This window comes from Bubalus kerabau, chromosome 1 (assembly GCF_029407905.1).
Source record: "Bubalus kerabau isolate K-KA32 ecotype Philippines breed swamp buffalo chromosome 1, PCC_UOA_SB_1v2, whole genome shotgun sequence".
Lineage (NCBI taxonomy): Eukaryota > Metazoa > Chordata > Mammalia > Artiodactyla > Bovidae > Bubalus > Bubalus kerabau.
The window spans coordinates 226,539,825-226,561,896 of NC_073624.1; the positions used below are offsets into that span (position 1 = coordinate 226,539,825).

The 22,072-nt window shown below is 34.8% G+C and overlaps 1 protein-coding gene across 13 annotated transcripts in view; it reads left to right on the forward strand.

Moving 5' to 3' along the window:
- The window catches only part of TCERG1 (transcription elongation regulator 1), a 51,919-nt gene extending 32,911 nt beyond the window's left edge, over window positions 1–19,008 (forward strand). For 12 of the 13 annotated variants that reach the window (XM_055557370.1, XM_055557349.1, XM_055557316.1 and 9 more), the window contains 10 exons: window positions 126–261; window positions 1,080–1,169; window positions 4,364–4,482; window positions 7,826–7,976; window positions 12,404–12,568; window positions 12,821–13,003; window positions 14,426–14,605; window positions 15,266–15,349; window positions 16,655–16,755; window positions 17,925–19,008. In XM_055557370.1, the coding sequence (XP_055413345.1) occupies window positions 126–261; window positions 1,080–1,169; window positions 4,364–4,482; window positions 7,826–7,976; window positions 12,404–12,568; window positions 12,821–13,003; window positions 14,426–14,605; window positions 15,266–15,349; window positions 16,655–16,755; window positions 17,925–18,126 (1,411 nt within the window). In that variant the 3' untranslated portion in view covers window positions 18,127–19,008. Of the gene's footprint in view, window positions 1–125; window positions 262–1,079; window positions 1,170–4,363; window positions 4,483–7,825; window positions 7,977–12,403; window positions 12,569–12,820; window positions 13,004–14,425; window positions 14,606–15,265; window positions 15,350–16,654; window positions 16,756–17,559; window positions 17,656–17,924 lie in introns of all 13 variants that reach the window. The other variant, XR_008705972.1, reaches the window with a different exon arrangement.
- Window positions 19,009–22,072: the final 3,064 nt, after the last annotated feature.

The window sequence follows — 22,072 nt, forward strand, 5'->3', positions numbered from 1 at the left end:
TAATTTGTTTTTGCCAAAAATATTCTGCTCAGTAGTGAGTCTTGAATATTCCAGTGATTTTAAAATTTTAGTAAGATTATATATTAATATTTTGTCAGTTGATGCCTGCATTTTCTTTTTTATAGGAGAGACGATAATAAAGACATTGATTCAGAGAAAGAAGCTGCCATGGAAGCTGAAATTAAAGCTGCCCGAGAAAGGGCCATTGTCCCTCTGGAGGCCCGAATGAAGCAGTTCAAGGACATGCTGCTAGAGAGAGGGGTCAGAAAACAATCTTTGGGGGAGATATTTCTGTTTTGTATAAGTAATATAAATATGTCTTGCTAAAAGGTCAAATCTAAGGTTAGTGCTCATGTCGTGGGGGCGGGATAAGGGAAGCCTGTCAAATCACTATGCTCTTTTTCAGATAGCCGTTTTCTTGGCTAATTATATTATGTTTTAACTAAATGCCATTTTATTATCCTTTTAAGTACAAATAACATTTAACATTTATTGGGTCATTAAATTTTGGTGAGTAATATGACGAGTATTAACATTACAGAATGGCGGACTACTCGGGATAGGTAAGGTAAATGTGATTCTTTTAATATCTACAGAATGGCTTTTGGTTAAAGGAGTACTGGTACTTTATGATATTACTATTAATGAAGCTTAATTGAGAAGGGATTTCAACCTTTTGATTATATTCACAGATTCATTTGAGTAAGTAAAATTGTTCAACTTTACATCACAACATTGTTCACAAGATTAGAGCAAGCTTGGGAAATCAAAATGCAAATCTTCAAGGCTTTTTCTGATGTACTGATTTTTAAAATGTCACACAGTAGTAGTTATTTTAATGAGTAATTAAGTGTGTTACTTCTATATAATATAGAAATGTTCAGAGCCAATTAGTGTGGAAATTTGCTTTTGCCTAGCCTCCCACTGCCTGTCATTTATTAGTGATGGAAACTGCAGTATGGTTTTTATTATGTGTCCTTTTTAAGTAGACGTCCCATAGATTTCAAGCAAAATTATATGACCTTTCAGTTTTTAGAGCCAACTTAATTTATGAGGCAATACATTTTTTTATTTTAAAGGTGTCTGCTTTTTCAACATGGGAGAAGGAGTTGCACAAGATAGTTTTTGATCCTCGGTACTTATTGCTCAATCCTAAAGAGAGAAAACAGGTAAAATGAAAATAACAGTAAGAAATGTATATCCCTTGCCAGCATAACTTTTAAATTGAACCATTTCATACCTTAATGACCCTCTGTGTGGACATTTCTGCCTCAGAAATACTTGGATATTTTTGCCATTATGGACATGGCTTTTGCCTCATGAACATTTTGTCCTTACGTTTCATATATACTGATGTTATACAAAGGTTTCAAAATCAGCTCATGTACATTTACTAATTTTTACTGGGCAATTCTTCCAAACTGATAGTTCCAGTGTTTGACCCTTCCCAACTATTATGTGTCAGTGTATATATATATATATGTATCTGTATTGTAGATAGACAAGACTCAGCATGTTTTATCTCACACCCTCTACATATACATCTGTTAAGTGGCAGCTGTTAGGATGTCTTTTCATAATAAACTTAATGGGCACTTCAGGTCTCTCCTGAACTAGAATTATAAGAACTAGAGTTGCCTTATTACCGAGCTGCTGTTTATTCCCATTGTGATTCAGTGATATATATCTCATGGTGAATGCTTCCTCTAAAGTATTGCACACTGCGAACTTTTCTGAATTACCTGGACCACCCTGACACTGATCTGTGTAAAACGTTGAGTATGTTGAACCATTTGCTATAGTGCTGTTGAGGTACACAATTGCATTTGGTAGAAGGTAGTGTTCATCTTCCATATTTATAATTTAATGGTTGAAATAATTTAGGTCTAATCATAGACTTTTTATGAAAAGAGGAAGTTTACACTATATCAGAAATGTATTTGAGACTTGAAATAGGAAGACATGACTTTCCATATGTATTTACACCTGTATTTCATGCACAGTAGTCTTTTTTATTTTAAACGCTTCGTGTGTGATGGTCTCATTTTCACTCATTTGATGGCCCTATCAGAACCTGTAAATTAGCCTTGATTTTTTAGTTTTCCCCACTGTGCATTTCAAGTCTTATCAGCGCAATCTACCTCCAAAACCTTTTCTAAATCCAACCTCTTTATTTACCATTTCCCTCACTAAACCCTAATTCAAAATACTCTGATTGTGGTGCCTAACTGAACTCCTTGCCTCCTCCATTCTTTCTGTCCTTTGTAGTCAAGTTCTTTTTCCATACAGCAGCCAGACTAATCTTAAAATTTAAATGACAAATTAAGGCAGTATTCTGTTGCTTGAAAAATGTGCACTGCTTACTGTTTTAGTTAGAATAAAATTTTCATGGCTGTAAGAATCTCTATATACTCATATCTGCATACTTCTCAAGACTTTTATGTTCATTTATTCACTGACACTGATATGCCTTGGCCAGTACTGGAATATTCTGATACTTACTAGTCCCTCTTCCTGGAGTGTTCTTCCCCCAGGTGTTTGCATAGCTTACTAAATCATTTATGTTCAGATACTTGCCCAGATGCCCTCTGATTAACCTCTTTGCCTTCATTACTCTCAGTAGCACTCAGAACTCTCATCTAAAATTATTTTACCATCTGTCTTTTCCTTCCACAACCTGGGGACTTCCATGTTTGAGAGTTTGCTTAGATGTCTTTGTAGACCCTGACTGCTAATGTTTAAGAACAAGGCACTAAAATGCTCTTTGGGCTCTCTTAGCATCTGGGTGGGCTCTTATGATTGTTGGCTTTACTGTAGAACAGTGGTTCTCAACCAGGATTTTTTTTATACTGGAGGACATCTTAGTTTGCCCCAGTGAGGGAGTGCTGCTGGCATCTGGTGGCCAGGGATGCTTCTGAACATGGTCTGGTCAGTGCTGAGGTTGAAAACTGCCTTGCTGTGGGATGATTTCAGCTGGTTTATTGAGATCCTCTAGAGCAGGTCATTTTTAAGCTGGTGAGATCCTGGATAAGGACTGTGTCTTGATAACGTATGTTTTCTCAATCTGGTACGCCTCAATTCTAATTTATGTTCTCCCAGTCCAGAGACGGTTTTGCCTTTTAGAGGAAGGGTCAGCAAAATTTTAACATAAAGGATTAGATAATAAATACTTTAGGTTTTGTGGGCTATGTGGTCTCTGTCATAATTGGTAACTCTGCTGTTATAATGTGAGAACACCTGTAGATTTATGTAAAGGAACGAGTGGACACTGAAATTTGAATTTCATTTAATATTATGTGTAATTAAGTTTTCAGTTTTTTCCCCCACCTTTAAAAATATCAGAACTCTTCTTGGGCTGTATAGGAACAGGCAGCAGGCCAGATTTGGCCAACAGATTGTGATTTGCTAACCCTTGCTTTCTAAAATCACTCCTTGCCTTTTACTGAGTTTCAAAAGTGCCCCAGATACATAAAATTGGCAAGGGGGATCTAGTGATTAAACTGCTTTTTCAAAATCTTTGTTATAGCTGTACTGTGTCCTTACTTCATGGGTGTCTGGTGCTGTCAATTCTCGAGCTAGTGAAGGAGTCTCTGATTTTAAAAACTGGTTTCTTGGTTTCCTGACTGCTGGTTTAGAGTCAGCTTTCTCTTGTCTGCCAAATCCTTTATTGCCTCTCCATGTGCTTTTCTTTTTTTTTCCATATGCTTTCCAAGTTCCCAGAGTTGCTGTTTCTTTTCCCCCATTTCTCTGTTCTTACTGATTTGTAACTTTAAAAAGGAGATCCTCTATCGTCATTTTATTGTTTCAAGAAAGCAGGAAATAGATATGTATGTTCAGTTCATAATCTTGACTGTACATTATTAAATGGAGAAAAATACATAGAATATATGTATTCTATGTATATACATACATATATATGTATGCATGATTATATTTTGGTGAAAATAATTATATCTTAAAGAGAAGCACAGAAATAAAATTCCAGTGTAGATTCCATCCATATTGTTAATGTTTTTTCTAAAAGGGATTTGTGAAGACTGTGATTTCTCTTTAACTGTTTATATTGCTTAAAATTTTAAAAATAAACCTGTACTCAGTTTGTAGACAGGGAAAAGGGCTTTTAACTTTTTAATTCTGGAAGCCTAAACACAAGACTTGTATGGTTGTATAATTCTGTCAATTGAAGCTTTAAAGTTGAGATTTGCTATAGATCATTGGCATAATTGAGTTACCTATAATTAATATATTTTTCCTATTTGGGGACAGATATTGACATAGCATTTTTTTTTCATAGATTCTATAGTTTGGTATTTAGAGTACCAATATGAAAGACTGACATCAATTTGTGTTTTTTTTGTAATAGGTATTTGATCAGTATGTAAAGACCAGGGCAGAGGAAGAACGCAGGGAAAAGAAAAACAAAATAATGCAAGCCAAGGAGGATTTCAAAAAAATGATGGAGGAAGCAAAATTTAATCCGAGGTATATGGTTTATTACTGTCAGATATCAAAGCATGTATGTATTTTCTCCTAGATCAGTTAAAATATATATATATATCTTTTGGATTTGCAGACATGAAAAGCTTCTTGTTTGATTATTGATTTCTGGCTTTCCAAGAATCTTCTTTCTTAATACATTTTCTTTGGAGGATTCCTGGTACTGGTTCTTGAGGCACTGGTTTTGAAGAAAGTACCTTGTTTTAAAAGATTCTCTTTGAGAATAAGTTTCTTTCTCTGAAACTAGTAAATGATTAAAAATCTACTATCTTCTTAAAGATTTACACATAATAAATTGCAGAGCAGGGACATTATTTTGATTGAATTGAAATAATGTAGGATCATTTTAAAAATTTCTAAATGTGTTGATGATTGTTCAACACTTCTAATTGATTGTTAATATATATTGAATATATATGATGGCTGAAGAAAAGGAGACATTTTAAACTTACATGCTTAGGATTATAATAACATCATCAATTATTGGGTATTTTAGATATATGAACTTATACATATATGCTGTTAAAGTAACATGCATATGTATGTGTGTATTACCACGTTAAATCTTCAAAACAGCCAATATGATTTAGGTCCTCATATCCTATCTATTTTAGAAATAACGAAAGTAAGCTTTATACGCATTAGGTCACTTGACTTAGTGGATGTGAAATTTCAACTAGATTCCAGTATTTTAAATTGCTATGAATATCCCAGAATATGGAGAATTTCTGAACTATGGGGTAGAATCATGGAATCTCTGGGTTAAATGGTACTGTTTAAGGGTAATAGAGTTTCAGACTCTCCAGGAGATCTTGGGCTTTTTTCTTAATCAAAAGAGTAAAAATTCATGGGTCCGTGTAGTTGTGACTGTTATAAAATATTTTTTGGAAGGTAGTTGAAGTGGTATTACATATTAGAGATTAGTAATTTTCTTGGATATTGTAATTATGGTAGAAAAAGGATTTACTCTCAGGACATGCATGCTGAAATATTTATTGATGGAATCTCATAATGTCTACAGGTTACTTCCAAATGATTCAGCAAAATATATCCATAAGAACCCTTTATGGATCTGGGAATAATTGAGACTCCAATGAGATTTCTCTTTTGTAGATTTGAAAAGTTAAATCTTGCTGTATCACAGTACCCTACTAATATTGTTTTGGGGCAGATAAAATTGTTTGAGTGATTTTTACTATGCAGGTTATATCAGAAAGTAAAGCCATCAGGCACAGAACTTGAAGTCTTAGCACTTGGGGCATTGGGCCGTATTGCTAAATTGATGCATTTGACACTGGCATAGAGATTAGGACCCATTTTAGTAAGTAGGAGACAAAGAGGAAAAACTTACTGAAGTTGAGAAAATACCATCCATAGACTTTCTTTGAATTGGGAAAAGACCACAAGCACAGAACTCTAAAGCACTGGAGTTTATTCCAAGGGAAGGAATGACTGGGAAGAATTACCTAACTTTAGTGCCTGTTTTTTCTATGTCTTTTTTCTTTTTTGTTGAAAATTTAAGGTGTACTTCCTATGGTTAACTTTGAGTCATTATTACTCTTTCTCATCCGTTATCACCAAAAACTATCCACCTCACTCTTTTCTGTAAAGAACTTTCATGCCATGTTTGTTATAAAGTATGTAGCAAAATGCTATTATAAATCCTTTGCTATAGCATTTTTGGAGTTAAAAGATGAGTCATATGAAAACATCTCTATGGAATCTAATGCTAAAACTTCATTTTAGTCTGTTCTGATAAAAAAAAAAATTTGACTTTAAACCTATTTTAAGTAATAGAAATATGTATTAAATAATTGAATTCTCACTTCATTGATTTTACATTTTTAAGAAGTTTGTTCTTTAATCATAGTAATACTTTTTCTTAAAATTATAAAGTAGGGTACCTAAGAAAATAGATTTATTGGACTTAATCTTTGTTTTAATACACAAGATAAAGTGTTTTATTTTTGTATTGATATAGATAGTTTTTAAAGGGAAAAGTAAGTTTTATTTTTCACCTCCAAAAATAAGCTAAACATGGGGAGCATTTGAATTCTTACTATATATAATAAGGTGAAAAGCTTCAGATATTGAAATATATCCAAATACATGAAAGCTTTAGAAATGCTTCTTTTATTCATGGAAAAACTTCTTTAATACTTAGTTTCATTGTCCCTCATAGACTTGATTTTCCATATCTCTGCTGAAGCTACGTAATTGTTCATCCATTAAGATCATGTTTTAAATTCTTTGAACATATTTTTATTTAATTCTTCCAATATAATTATAGTAGTTTAAAAGATTTGTCTATACCTCAAACAACATCTGTGTATCTTGGGTTTCTTTCTATTGCTTAAGGATTCCCCCCCTCCTGTGAATCACATTTCTTTGTATGTGTTGTAAGTTTTGATTGAATATTGAAAATTGCGGAATAATAGGTAGTGACTGTTATCTTCCTCTCAAGAGTGTGGATTCTTGTTTTAGCAGGCAGTTCAGTTACAGGCTGATCACTTTAATTTTAGGTTTGATTTTATGCTGTTACTGTCAGTCTCCGAAAGTGGGAGTTGTTTTTGTCAAACTTCCAGCTTTGTCTCCCTGTGGATCTTTTGTGGGTTTTGTTGTCCTCATATTGTTCTTTTTACAGCACTTCTTAGTGTCTAGTGTCTCTTTTTTGCTCTTAAGGATGTAGCAGTTTGGTACACGGAGTAGTTTTTCTGCTGTTTTAGAGCTTGGTCTTGGCTGTCTACTTACTCATGGGGAATTTCTAAATGGTATTTTTCTGGGGTACCTTCTTTCTATAGCTTCTTCCTCTGCCATTTTTTTTAGCACCTCCAACTCTGATCTTTACTGCTTCTAGCTCATGTGGATCGCTGTACTCTTTTTGTACTCTAGCTGTTTGCATTTTGGGAAATTGTCCTGAGGCAGAGGGTCGTGGGGCTTCTTACAGTTTTACTCTACCTGTTGTCCAGTGCTTGAAATCAATTGCCTCATATATTTTGTCTGGTTTTATAGTTGCTTTTGGAGGGAGAGCTAATTCAGGAAGAGTTACTCAGTCTCATCTTAGAGTGGAACTAAATGAACTCTGAAGTTTCTTGAAATACACAGATTTTTTGCTCTCCGATGTCTGTCCCCCTAACATCATGCTGATAGTAATACAGATCTCTAACCACGTTTTCACTCTTTAGCCCTTTTACTCCTTTCTGTTGGTAGGTGTTGGGACTCATTGTCTTGTTGGCACATACTCTTAATGGGAAGATGATACCATCTGTTCCTTTCTTTAAGTAGAAATAGCTCTACCAAAGTTAGCACACTTGCCATTTTGTTGCAGAGTTACATTTAGTGAATTTGCAGCCAAGCATGCTAAAGATTCAAGATTTAAAGCAATTGAAAAGATGAAAGATCGAGAAGCCTTGTTTAATGAATTTGTGGCAGCTGCAAGGAAGAAAGAGAAAGAAGATTCGAAGACGAGAGGTGAGAAGGTAAGAAGGTTTTTAGTTCCAGTGGTGTGGTTGATGGGAGTATGAATGGGAAGGGACTAACCTGGTGCTGTTTCTAATCTCATTCATGGGCATAAATATTAAGTTGGCTAAAAGGTTCATCTGGTTTTTCTGTAACATGGTATGTATGGAAAAACCCAAACAAACTTTTTGGCCAACCTAATAACAAGATCCATATTTACTGTCTAGCTTTTAAAGTTAACTTTTACAGTTGTTTATATGTGTGTGTTTGACTGCTTCCATAATGCACAGTTAGTAATGTCACTAAACTGCATAGATTTCCTGTGTATTTTATTAATTCTAAGATGCCCATTAAATCCAGAACTGGTTATTAGGCTGTTCACTGGTGCTTGCCTGCTAACATTTCAAGGTTCTTCATAGGCAGTAACATTTAAATTTTTCAAAAAGCTTCTTTATATATTTTTTGCCCTCTAAAAGATAGCATTTTAGTGACTTTCTAATCTTTTAGTAAACATATCTTACATATGAATTATTGCTTATCAGAATTAAAGGTCAGCTATTAAAGATGAATGAATTCCAAATGTCATTTGATAGGGGTGTCACAAATGAGGAGGAGCACACCACTGGGGAGGCAGACGGGTAGGGAGGTGGCACCAGTGGTGCGTGAGCCATCACAGCATGCAGCCTCCCCTCAGTGACCCCGTGTGCTTTTGAATGGAGAAAAAGATTATTCTTGACATTTAAAATTGCCTCTTATTCCAGAGAGTTAAAATATTTCAAATTCTATTAAGAAATGTTGTTGTGGAAATACCACTCTTTTTGAAAAGAAGCCTCTTTAATTGAACAGTAACAACAGTATTAAGTGAAATAACTTCTGTCAGAAATAACTGAAATTTCCTGATTATGTGATTTATTATGCTTCATGGTAGATTTTTCCAGAATCCTTTCACTATTAACTTTTTTGGGAGTAAATGATGGTGCTTCTCAGAGGAAGATTGAGTTTTACTTAAGCATTTCGTCTGTTGAATTAGAATCATGTCAATGAATTGTTTGCTACGATTGACTTTTAGTAAGAACTTACTGATATCATATGATTGCTTTTAAACAAATTGAATGTTTTTGCATTTATAACTGATATTCTTTCTCTAAACATGTTTTTTTGGTAGCTATTTAATGTATTGTTTTATAACAAGTGAATAGACTTTACAGTTTTGTGCTGTGTGGCCTGTCAGTCGGTTTGGTCTGACAGCTGTTCAGTTACTGATAATGTAATTCTCTGATGAGGAAAGAATTGGCATCTCCCTGGTGGCTCAGATGGTAAAGAATCTGCCTGTAGTGCAGGAGACTTGGGTTCAATCCCTGGGTTGGGAAGATTTCCTGGAGAAGGGAATGACTATCTACTCCAGTATTTTTGCCTAGAGAATTCCATGAACAGAGGAACCTGGCGGGCTACAGTCCATGGGATCGCACAGAGTTGGACACGCAATAAGCAACACTTCATTACACTTGTGTGGTGCTTTTAGCCTCATGTGGTTCTGGTACATTACTTTTGGAGGGGTGGGGGATCTTTTTTCTTATAAAGTAATGAGAGTTGTGTCCAGAATGTGTTAATTAAAATAAGACATTAAATAAACATTACATCTGGAGAAGGTGATGGCACCCCACTCCAGTACTCTTGCTTGGAAAATCCCATGGATGGAGGAGACTGGTAGGCTGCAGTCCATGGGGTCGCTAAGAGTCGGATACGACTGAGCAATTTCACTTTCACTTTTCACTTTCATGCATTGGGGAAGGAAATGGCATCCCACTCCAGTGTTCTTGCCTGGAGAATCCCAGGGTCGGTGGAGCCTGGTGGGCTGCCGTCTATGGGGTTGCACAGAGTCGGACACGACTGACGTGACTTAGCAAAAACATCTAAATAAACTTAATTATTCAGCTTTGTTTTCTTTTGATTGTAAAATTTGAATTCTCTAAAGGGTTAGCCTTGTTCTATTACATTTTGGGGGAAAAATAGGAAATTACTAAAGTGAAACTTTTCTTAGCCAATTTAAAGAATGCAAAGTCAATTACTAACTAGGTATTGAAAGTAGAGGTTTAAATGTATTATATTCAAATTTGAGAAGTATCTGGCTAATAAAGTTTTATCTCTTCATGACTGCTGCTGTATATTCTTATGAAGTATATTGGCAGTACATTAAAAATCTTTTTTCGTATTTATTTACTTTTGTCTGTGCTGGATCTTTGTTGCTGCACACGGGCTTTCTCTAGACTCCGCAAGTGAGGGCGACGCTAGTTGTGGCACGTGGGCTTTTTGTTGCAGTGGTCTCTCTTGCAGAGCAAAGGCTCTGCGGTACATGGGATTGACAGTTGCTCCTCACAGGCTTCCTTGTCCCACATCATGTGGAATCTTCCCAGGCCTGTGATCGAACCCATATTCCTTGCGTTAGCAGGAGGATTCCTTACCACTGGACCACCAGCGAAGTCCTGAAGTACATTTTTTAATTGCATTTTAACTGTGTATGATTGAATAGTAAACTGATACATTGGAATTTCTTTGTTCTTATGATTCCTAACTGGCTTTGTAACAGATAATTGAGTCAATAGCTGAATAGTAGTAATTGAAAGGTAATTTACTTGCTGAGTCAAAACTCATGAAAGATACTGACTTCTGGTGAAATACTTTTCTTCTCTTTAATTGGGATTTTCAAACTAGAGTGCAGTCATCATTTTCATGTAGCTTTCATGGGTAGTTTTATTTAAGAAATGCCCCTAAAACTTTTACTGGGTGGTTTTGTTTACCAGAGTAGCTACCCTCGAGTTTTTGTTTGTTTGATAATAATTTTATTATTATTATTCTAATCAATTTTTATTAGTGTTTCAAATAATTTATTTTTTGGAACAACAGATTTGAAGTTGCACATAATGGGGTTAATCCTTTTGTAAAGTTGGCGTTTTTCTCTCTTCCCTCTCTTTCAAATTACCTGCTAAACAATTTTTGTTACAGTACACTTGACTGAGGAGACTATTTCTCCCTTAACTAAACAGCTTAGTTGGTAAGAGGCTTTCATTTTTAGAGAGAGGAAAATAGGGACAATAGGGTCTTGAATTGTTGTTAATGATAATTGACATATTATAGTTTAGAAAGATTCTTATTTGATGCAGCTTAGCTATTTTATTAACATAAATTTTGCCTTCTGGGAATTTAGTGTTCATTGTGTCATATACAAAGTAGATAAATGAACAGAAAAATTGTTACATTGCTATTACATCAAGTTGCTATCTAGAAATACTGGGTTTATGAGTTGTTTCTTATTAATCCAAACAAAGTCAAAGTCAAGATCAGAGTTCCGTGAGTGGAGAAATTCACTGAATAGTTCTTATCTTTTAGAAAATTCTCTAATACAGAAGCTCTGTTTCTTATAACCTTACAAGTGTTTTCCAAAGAGGACATCCACCTCCCTTTTAATCCTCTTTTAGGAGAAATGAAGTTACAGGGAGAAGTGAGGGTTGAAATATACCTAAGGAATGATTCATTTTATTTTGTGCCCCCCCAGAAATTCTGTTTCCATTCCTAATTTCTCATTCCCTTGGTCAGATGGGGAGACAGCATATTTAATCCTTACGGGGAAGAGAGGATCTTGACATGGTCAGAATCCTCTGCTGAAATGAGTTTAGCTAACTCAGATGTCTTCGCTGGTAACAATACACAATAACCTAAATGAGACTGAATTTTAAAATGGATCCTCAAAGTGCATAGAAACAAATGCTTGTTTATTTTCTTCTCGTATTAAAAAATAAAAAGTACAAGTTGGAAGAGGCTTTCTAAGTATTGCACATGTTGACACTAAAGGATTGATATATAATATCTTTAGTATAATGTTACTAATTTGGTACTTAATTTGTTAAGAACATAATTTCATTGACACATATTCCGGTGAAGGCATACATGTTTAATGGCTAAAAAGTGCAAGAAATCTGAATATAGGTTTTTTGTTTTAGAAATGACTAATTATAGAAATTATGTAGTTTTCTTATACATATAAAGGTAAAAACATTGCTCTTTTTTAAAAGCAAAATATAAAAGTTTATTTTTTGTTTTTACACTTTTGACAGTAAGTTTCAGATTTGTAATAAGACTTGGTGTTTGGGTACAGCTGTTTGCAAACTCCTCTATTAATTTTAACAGTTGTATTAATGTACTTTTAAAAATATTCTTACCATATTGATGTTGAAGTATTTTTGCCATTTGTTCATAAGCCTGAATTTTAATTTCATAAAAGAGCAGTTCTGATACTTTTTTTTTTTTAACTAAAATTTCACTTTAAATGTATTAAACAAATTATTCTCATCTTTAAGGTCATTGAGCTTTGTTCTAGTTGTAAATCTTTATGAAGAATTTCTCATGGCATATTGTTTTCCTCCCACCTTACACCTGTTTTGAAATATAGATTAAGTCGGATTTCTTTGAACTACTATCTAATCATCACTTGGACAGTCAGTCTCGATGGAGCAAAGTAAAAGACAAAGTAGAAAGTGATCCACGTTACAAAGCAGTGGATAGTTCATCCATGAGAGAAGACCTTTTCAAACAATACATTGAAAAAATAGCCAAGGTAACCATTGTGTTTACTTTTATGGTAACCATGGAATAGTAAAATTGTTAATTGCATTATAAAGGTATTTGCTACTTCTTCAGGGTTTAGAATTTTTCTTGTTGGTATACCTAATACAACCTTTAGTAATTAATTTTGGAACAAGTGTTTAGGTATATTCTTGGTAAAAACTAGGTTTGAAACCTTATATTTGGCAAACTAGTTATTCTGTGGGGTCATATGTTAATGGAGTTGGTAATTTCACTTTTACAGAATTTAGACTCAGAAAAAGAAAAGGAGCTTGAAAGGCAAGCCCGCATTGAGGCAAGCCTTCGAGAACGAGAGAGAGAGGTTCAGAAGGCTCGTTCAGAACAAACAAAAGAAATAGATCGAGAGAGAGAACAGCACAAACGAGAAGAAGCTATCCAGAATTTCAAGGCTCTTCTGTCTGATATGGTATATATTACTGTTTTGCTTCTTTCTGTAAAATATTAGGTATTAGAAATCTTTTATATTACCTCATTAGTGGACATTTGAATATTCTTTAAATTGACTCTGAGAATTGTAATTTAGTAAGTTACCTATAAAGTATTTTAAAATTGAGTACTTGATATTAACACCAATAGAATAGGAAATCCTAGTTATTTAATATTTTCAGAAGTTTGATGTTTTGTATTTGTAAAATTTCATAATCTTTTAGTCTCAGAGTGTTTAAAAAATTGTCCTTGATGAAGTCATCTTAAATCATCATACACTTGCATGGGACTTAAAAAAAAATCCTCCTGTATTACCCAGGTTGTTCAGATATGTAGGGATTTTTGTCCCTACAGTGAATGCCCTCAGGCCACCCTGCTGTTCTGCTTGCTTTTTCCTCCTTGTCACTGTCTTTCCTACTATTTGTTTTAACAAGGCTCCTCTCATCACTCCTGTTGCTTTCTCTGATTTCTTACCTTGCTTCTGCTGGTCAGTTTTCAGTGACCTTTTTTCTGTTTCCTGTGCAGTTACAGTTGTTTCCTGTTTTCTCTCCCTGCCTCTGCTTCCCTCAGATTCATCCTCTTTATTGCAATCACAGAAATCTTTGTAAAAGGCACATCTGATTCCTGTCACTCTCCCTGTTGCTTGAAGAGAGTGAAGGTCCTTGCTACTCCTGGCAGTTCTTTTTCATTTTGTATTCCCAGTGCCAAGCTCAGTGTTCACTTGACATGTTTTTAGGTACTTGTTTTTTGGGTAAATAAATGTTTTTATGTTTTTCTTCTTTATTACTTTTTTTTGTCTTTTCAGCATCCAGTATTTCTTAGCGTTGGCAGCAGTGTGACTTAACTTGTAATGCCGTTGCTATCCATGAAGCACGCCTTTCTGCTGGTTGCTGACCCAGCCAGAGCTATCACGTTGTCTGTTCTCTTATCTTCTTAATGATGTTCATTTCTGCCTTATGTGCAAGTGTCACTTCCAGGATATAGTTAAGTCCCAATTTGACCTTAAGAAATCTTTTTTTCCTTTGGTCTGGTGAGCTGCTTATGCTGTAAGACAGTCTTATTTCCTCTCTTATTTATATCCATTTCTACTACTAGAAGTTGGTAGGATCTTCAGTAGAGTACCTAGGAACTTAAAGTTCTTAGGGACCATGGTTTATGGGAGATAACTTCTCTTCATCCTTCTTACCTCTCAGCCCATACTATATAGCTTAGATGTGCTCTGGGAGATGAGATTTCTGGTTTTAAAGAAGTAGATTTTCAGTTACTGCTTGGCTAACACGGAGTCATCAGAAGCTTTTTTTATTAAGTGTATTGTTCCTAAGCAAAATAAATGAGTCTTTTATTGATGAAATATTAAAAAATAAGTATGTCTTGGATGATAGATAGCATTCTCTGTTTTTAGGTACGTTCTTCAGATGTGTCCTGGTCTGATACTCGGAGAACTCTACGGAAAGATCACCGCTGGGAATCTGGATCCTTGTTGGAAAGAGAGGAGAAAGAGAAGCTTTTTAATGAACACATTGAAGCACTTACCAAAAAGAAGAGGGAGCACTTTAGGCAACTTTTGGATGAAACTTCTGCAGTAAGAGTCTTCTACATTTCTTCTTTAATCTGGATGAATCTTTGTTAATAATTCCTATAAGTAAAACATTGATGTGATTTTTAATGTCATTGTCTTTAGAACTGTTACTGAAGTTCATGGGTTTTATGGCTCTTCTCTGAGTTTTTTAAGTAAAATGGTGCTCTTACTATTTAGAACTTCATTTTTATTTTGTATTCCCAGTGCCAAGTTCATATGTCCTCCCTTAGTAATTCCAGATGTTCTTATCTGTGTGTGAACATTGATGCTTCCTGATGATAGATTTCATAGATCCCTTCTTTTGCTCTATTTTCAGTTTGGTACCTTAGTCCCCTTGTTTGGCAGTTTGTGCTCTCTGCAGGTTTTGCTCCTATTTGATCTCTTTTTTGGTGGTGGTTTCTTTAGAAGTTATGATATTGCCCATGGGGATACAGGGTTTGCAGTTAATTGTCATAGGTCACCTTGACAGTATGGCCATGAAAATAACTTGTGGCAAGCCAACAGAAATTGCATTAAAGCTGCCTCCCTCTCCCTCACTGGTCCCATTACACTTGGGCCTAACGAGAGATTGCAGATCATTGTGTGATATGATGTATGCGTGTGCTGCAGTATCACCCCTCAAGAAACGTCAGTTCTGTTTTTTTATTCACTTGTCTTTCAAAGATTACCTTAACATCCACATGGAAAGAAGTTAAAAAAATCATTAAAGAAGATCCTCGGTGCATTAAATTCTCCTCCAGTGACAGGGTAAGAAAATTTTGTCTTGAGATTTACTTTCAGTTTATAAATATTAATTGGGTGCTTAATCAGCAGCACTAGTATCTTGACTAAAATAAAGTTGATGGTTTTAAGTGAATAATGTTTAAATGTATGAGAAATAAATCTTGAGTTTTAAGTTTATATTTTCTTTCTTGTATGATATCATTAGCAAGACAACACAAGAGGAACTTTAAAATTTTAATCCTTGGGTTTAAACCTGTGTTTGGGGATCTTCTAAAAGATTTAATGAAGCTGTAGTTTTTATTTATTGTATAGTCAGGTCCCACTAGATATATTCAGGCTGGCAATTGGTGCTAGGCTACCCAAAGTGCTTAACCCTTACAACCACACTGGCAGAAAAACGTAACATGATCTCTAGTTCTTAATGTCCCAGAAACTTAGGGGAACCTCAGCTGTGTGAACCTTGTAGAAGCCCTCTTCTGGTACACTCTGACTCCGCTGTAGGAAAATAACTCACCAGGAGTCTGAATTAGTGAATGATGTCAAGGAAAGTGTAGCTTATTCCCATCCATTTTGTCCCTCGGTGTTCATATTTTCCTTCTTCCCATTATTCTCCGTCCTGGTTGGTTTCTTTAGGTCTAGAGTTCAAAAAGCCCATGATCTAATATTCTTCCCCCTCCTACTCCATTAAATTTTAGATGTATGGACCATAAAATACATAAGATTGGAAAAGTATGGTAGACAGATAGCTGAGAGATCCATGCAGTCAGTCTCTTAACTTTTCTGATTGTTTAGAATTAATAATACCTTTTTAAAGCTTGGAGTTTCTGCGTGTCTTTGCTGGTCCCTTACTAAGCTCTTACTGAGCTAAATGCTCAGTTGAGCTTACTAAAGTTCTGAGTATTACTTTATAAATTATGCCACATTATTTTTGTGCTTGAAGATATACAGTCTTTAGGAATGTACATTTAACCCTTAATTTCTGTATTTTTAAGAGTGTCTACCACCTGAAGTTGTGATGAAGGGTAAAGGAGATATTTTATAAAAGCCTCAGCACAGTGTAGCACGTAGCAAGCCCCCAATATATGATTATAACATAAACCATACGTTAGCTGCCACTAATATATGGTTTCTTATTCTTGCTTTTTACCTTTAAAATGTACACTGCAGATTTTACTTTTAATGAATGTTGCATGAACAGAAATGTGTCTTACTGCTTTTTTCTTTTGAATTATTTTATGTTGTGACTTATCAGTCATTAGTTTAATAAATAATTGATAATAATTTTGGAATTAGTGGAATTTTCCCCCTAATCTTACTGTCTTTTTGCAGAAAAAACAAAGAGAGTTTGAAGAATACATCAGAGACAAATACATCACAGCCAAAGCTGACTTCAGGACACTTTTGAAAGAGACCAAATTTATAACATATAGGTATGTGCAATGAAATGTTTCATATCGCCAGTCATTGTCTTTACTAGTCCTACTCTGATGGCCAAGCATACTTTGCATTCACACACATGTTGACATTGTTAATTTTTAGGAATAAGAAGAAGCCAACTTTTCTAAAAGGCTGAATACAGCCCATATTTACCTTTTTTTTTTTTTTTTTTTTAAGAAAGGGCCCAGATGTTAATTCTTATTTTGCGTTACCCACCCATCTATTTTTTAAACAGTCTTTTGTTTTTACTTCACTGCTTTTTCAGAAGTATTTTCAAATACATAAAAATTGTATTTCATGAAGAGACTTAAAAAAAAAATCCTTCACTGTCAATTATCTTTCCTCCTCTGAAGACTAAATATTTAGTGTGTTCATTCTAAAGCTTGAAATCATCCTATTTAAACTCAGCAAATGCATTTTTTCTCAGATGAAAGCAGTTTGCTGGATACTTTTAAATTAAAACTTCAAAATTATAAAATCAGCACTTTAAAACAAGATTTTGCTGTAACATACCCAATAGTTCCCCACTCCCTAACAAGTTGTCATCGGGAAAACAGTTTTATATCGCTTAGCAGTCAGTGTGCAGGAAACTTTTGTTTCATGCTCCAACTTTTCTTCTTATAAGAGAAAAATTTGAAACATCTTAATGAAGGGTATGCACGGGAGGATAGATAGTGCTGAGGGTGTGGTTTTTAGGATTTTGTCATTGGATTTTTTGATCAGGATCCTTAATGTTTTGCATCAGCTTGGGCTTTTAAATTAGATGTGAAGTAAGACTTCTTTCTACATTTTTGTAGTTAATTTAGTGAAAGATGTGAAAGTGAAAAAGCTTGTGAAAGATGCTGGGATTGGCAGCCCCGCAGACTGAAGTCCTCTGTTCATCCACAGAACAGGTACAGCACGGGCAAGGTTACCCACCCACCCTCAGCCCTGATCTGGAGGGACCACCAGCAGGGGTGGGAGGGTAATTCAGCTTCTGAGGCCCTTTCACTCCTTGGAGTCTTTGCTGAGGTGACTTACAAAGGTGACCACTGCAGTGAAATTTTTCTTTAAAAAAAAAAAAATGGAAACACAATTAGGAACTAGATGGACATTTCCAGTTCATTTCTGAAAGACCTATGAACAGCAGTAAGTAATTCTTGAACTTCTTTTCTTATTTCAGATCCAAAAAGCTAATCCAGGAATCTGACCAGCACCTGAAAGACGTAGAAAAAATTTTGCAGAACGACAAACGGTATCTAGTACTAGACTGTGTGCCAGAGGAGAGGCGTAAACTGATTGTGGCGTATGTGGATGACCTGGATCGCCGGGGTCCACCCCCACCTCCCACAGCGTCAGAGCCCACAAGACGATCAACAAAATAATTTGGAATACTCTTCTACAGGGTGTCTGTTCATTCAAAACGCTTGCATGAGCCAGTTTTCAGGTTTTTACGTGTATGTGCATTAGTCAGACTATTGCAGAACCATCTGATGAGCAGAAGGAGAAGCATCCGTGAACAGTTTCTGAACAGAGAACACTTTGGAAATATTTATGCTTTTCTTTGTATGGCATGACTGACTTACATACTCAAATATAGGCTGTCTCTAGTAAATCTAAAATCTTGAAGCTAAAAAATCATCCTTTTATGAGATGTGGAAGTCAGTGACTTTTGGTGATGTTCTTTCTAGCAGTGTTATAATACATGCAAGACGTAAGAGCATTTGTGGTTTGAACTTGCAAGATGCAAATACCACAGATTCCCAAAAAAAAAAAAAACCTAAGTTAGGGTTTGTTTTGTTTTGATTTTGTTTTTTAAAGCGGGTAAAAGAAAAAACACTGAAAATTGAATTCTTATCTTCCAGAGGCTAAGATTATTATAATGGACATACTTTGACCTTTGTCTCTAAAGAATACTTTAGTTTCATTTGTTCACTTATGTGCTTTGATTATCCCCTTTGAATTATAGGCCAAGTCTTGTTGTTTAGCCTAAGAGAAGATTTATTTAGTAATTTCTTCTCAGGTATGGAGCCACAGTCATAACTAACATGTTGGCCAGACTAGGACTCTGGTTAAACACATTTTATTCACCATTAAGTGATCTTTATCAATATTCTGGATTAGACAACAAATTACCTTTCTTGGATGTTCCTTGTAAACTATACTCCTATTTGAATGTTAATTTTTTGTTTCTAAAGTTTAATTTTAAGATGTTTGAATGTTCAGTTTATGTATTTGAACTACAATAAACCAACCCTTTTTATATATGTGGATTGTATATGATTATTGTTATATAATGTATAAATACTTCTTTTAAACCTGTTCTTAAAAGCAGCAGCAGATGCAATTTGGCGCAAAGAAGGTTTGAATCTTGAGTATCACATCATTTTAAAAGGCTTGAATATAATAAATTACTTGTACCATAAAAGGGAAGAAATTTGTAAAGAACCATTTTGGTGCTCAGTCTCTTAGCAATATCTTATTGCTTCATAGCGAGAAGATGCTGATTTTTGTCTGTTTTCTTGTTCTCATCTTTTATATTAACATATTGATGAATGCCTTTTTGGATTCCTTTCAGTGTGTTGAGTGCATCATACCATGAAACTTAACTTTGATTCCTGGTTACTCTGTCTAGCTTTACCTCTCCAGTTTAGAAAGATCTCTATTTCATTCCTTGATAGATTTCTAGTTTGAATCACCACCATAAATAAAATGTTTAAGAAAAAATATATGTTAACAGGATAATTTATTTTCCCTGTTATCTCACACCTTCTTCACTGGTGACAAAACCTTAAAAAGGGACGGCAGTAGATATGTTTTATATGCATACAGACCCAGACATGCATCACACATACAAAAACACAGTCACATCCCTGTGATATAGTGCTTAGCTTAAATATATTAAGCACCACAGAAATTATGTGGACTCTATATGTAGAGTTGGCTTCCCTGGTGGCTCCGATGGTAAAGCGTCTGTCTGCAATGCAGGAGACCTGGGTTCAATCCCTGGGTCAGGAAGATCCCCTGGAGAAGGAAATGGCAACCCACTCCAGTACTCTTGCCTGGAACATCCCATGGATGTAGAAGCATGGTAGGCTACAGTCCGTGGGGTCACAAAGAGATGGACACGACTGAGTGACTTCTCTTTCTGTATGTAGAAACCCAGAATGGATTATCTACGATTTTAACCTATAAAATTGGTAATTGATGGGATTTTTACATAAATCCATTGAGTGACTTTGAAGTCTGAAGTGAAACTGAAACTGTGTGACAAAAGAAACAACTATTATAGAACTAAGAGTGACTTACAAAGGTAAAGTTTTCTAGAATATTTATTTTGTTACTGTGAAATCCACATAGTATTGTGTGCCTGCTCAATACGCTCTGTTTCTCACTGTAGAAAACTATGAAGAAAATGATTTGGTGATACCTATTTTAGTTTCCTACTTTTGCTGTAAAATACTTGGCATTAACTTATCACATAGGGTATAAATCAAACTTTTCTAGGCAGATTTCTTTAAGGGGGCAGGTCAAGACTTTGTATATTAGGTTTTTTGTTTGTTTTTTTTTTAATTGAAATATAGTTGATTTGGAGTATCAGGTTAGTGTCAGGTTACAACACAGTGATTCAGTTTTATATATATATATATATATACACACATATCCTTTTTCAGTTTCTTTTCCCTGTAGGTTATTACAAGATAACAAGGATAATTCCCTGTGCTATACAGTAAGTCCTTGTTTATCTCTTTATTAGTAATGTGTGTATGTTATACCTAAACTCATAATTTACCACATACACACGCCCCCATTAGGTTCTTGTTAAATTGTGTTTATTGTAGTTATATTGTGTTTCAGTATCTTCATATTGATTTGGTGCTTACCAGCAAACTTTTTAAGAATACATGATTCCTTGCTCTCTGATACCTGTGCCAGTGTTAAGTTCTCACCTTCCTGTAAAGGCCCCGGGTGCTAAATGATAATTTTGAAAGCAGCATTCAAGATAAAGCTTAAGTCTCCAAAACTATCTGAAGCAAAACATAATGTTTTTATTTGTTTACAAGTTGAAATAGTGAAAGCTTACATCCTCCATTTACTATAGATAATGATCACAAGTCTTTAATTGAGATAGTTCATCACAGTTTTAAAGGTAATTCTATTATATAACTATTGCCTCACAAGACAGTATTTTAGATACCTGTGTTTGTTGTAGTTTAATGTGCTTTTGTGAGCCTTAAAATGAAATGTATGAACCGAGGCAAAAAGCCCTGTCTATAAAAGTAAATCATGACCATTTATAAAGAATAAACAGAGCCACAGACTGTACATTAAAAAATTCCATCCACAGCATGTTTTTATAGTTTCTCCATTGCTTAGCCTAAATGTAGTTTTGTTTTCTCCAGAGAGAACTCAGTGAAAATATCCCAGAATTCCATTACAGAGTAGCCAAAAATCATGGATAAATATCACTTTTATATTTAATAGGGGAAGACATGTATCATAATTGTTTTATTGGGTGTGTGTCATCATGCAATACATTTAACAGTTAATGCTTGTTACTCAGATTATACTGGTAATATATTTGGAAACACAAAATTTAGTTTTACTGCTTAAGTTTAGTGTTAACTGCTAAAATCCCCAGACTTAGAAACTGGAAACTCACTGAGGTGCTTTAAAAAGATCAGTGAAGCAGATTTTTGCATGAGGCGAAGTCTGAATTTACTTAGACTTTGCCTGTAAAATAAGCCATGGTTTGAAATTAGCTCAGGATCAGAATAAGGATGTTCCTTATTCTGCAACACACAGTCATGGAAATTATGGATTTTCATCAAGTAAATTAACATTTCTAAAACAAATGGAGATAACATTAAAATTTACATGTTAAATTGAGAAGTAAATTTTGAGCTCTGGTTATGTGAAATAAGGTTTGATAGGTAAAGTTAGAGTTAGCAGGTTCAGGAAGAAACTAAAAGGAAGGAGACTGAGCCTCTGACAGATAAGCTTTACTCCAGCCAGTACACAGCTGGCCCTACAGACTACCCAGGGAAACAGCCCCTGTGGACAAGTGGAAAAAGAGCTGGCCTTTCTAATCAATCACATCTGACAGAAGCATCTTAAATACAGCAGTTAAATCTATGACAGCCAGATGATAACATAGTTATTCTAATATGATGTCCTGCTTAACCAAATTGTACATTTTGCAAATGCAGACTGCAAAGCATTTTTGTAATTCCTAATGGTATTAATTCTACTATGTTTCATATGGCAATGTCAGTGGTACTCATAAGCAGCATTATAAATAAATACAGTAAACACTATTTTGCTTTGGAA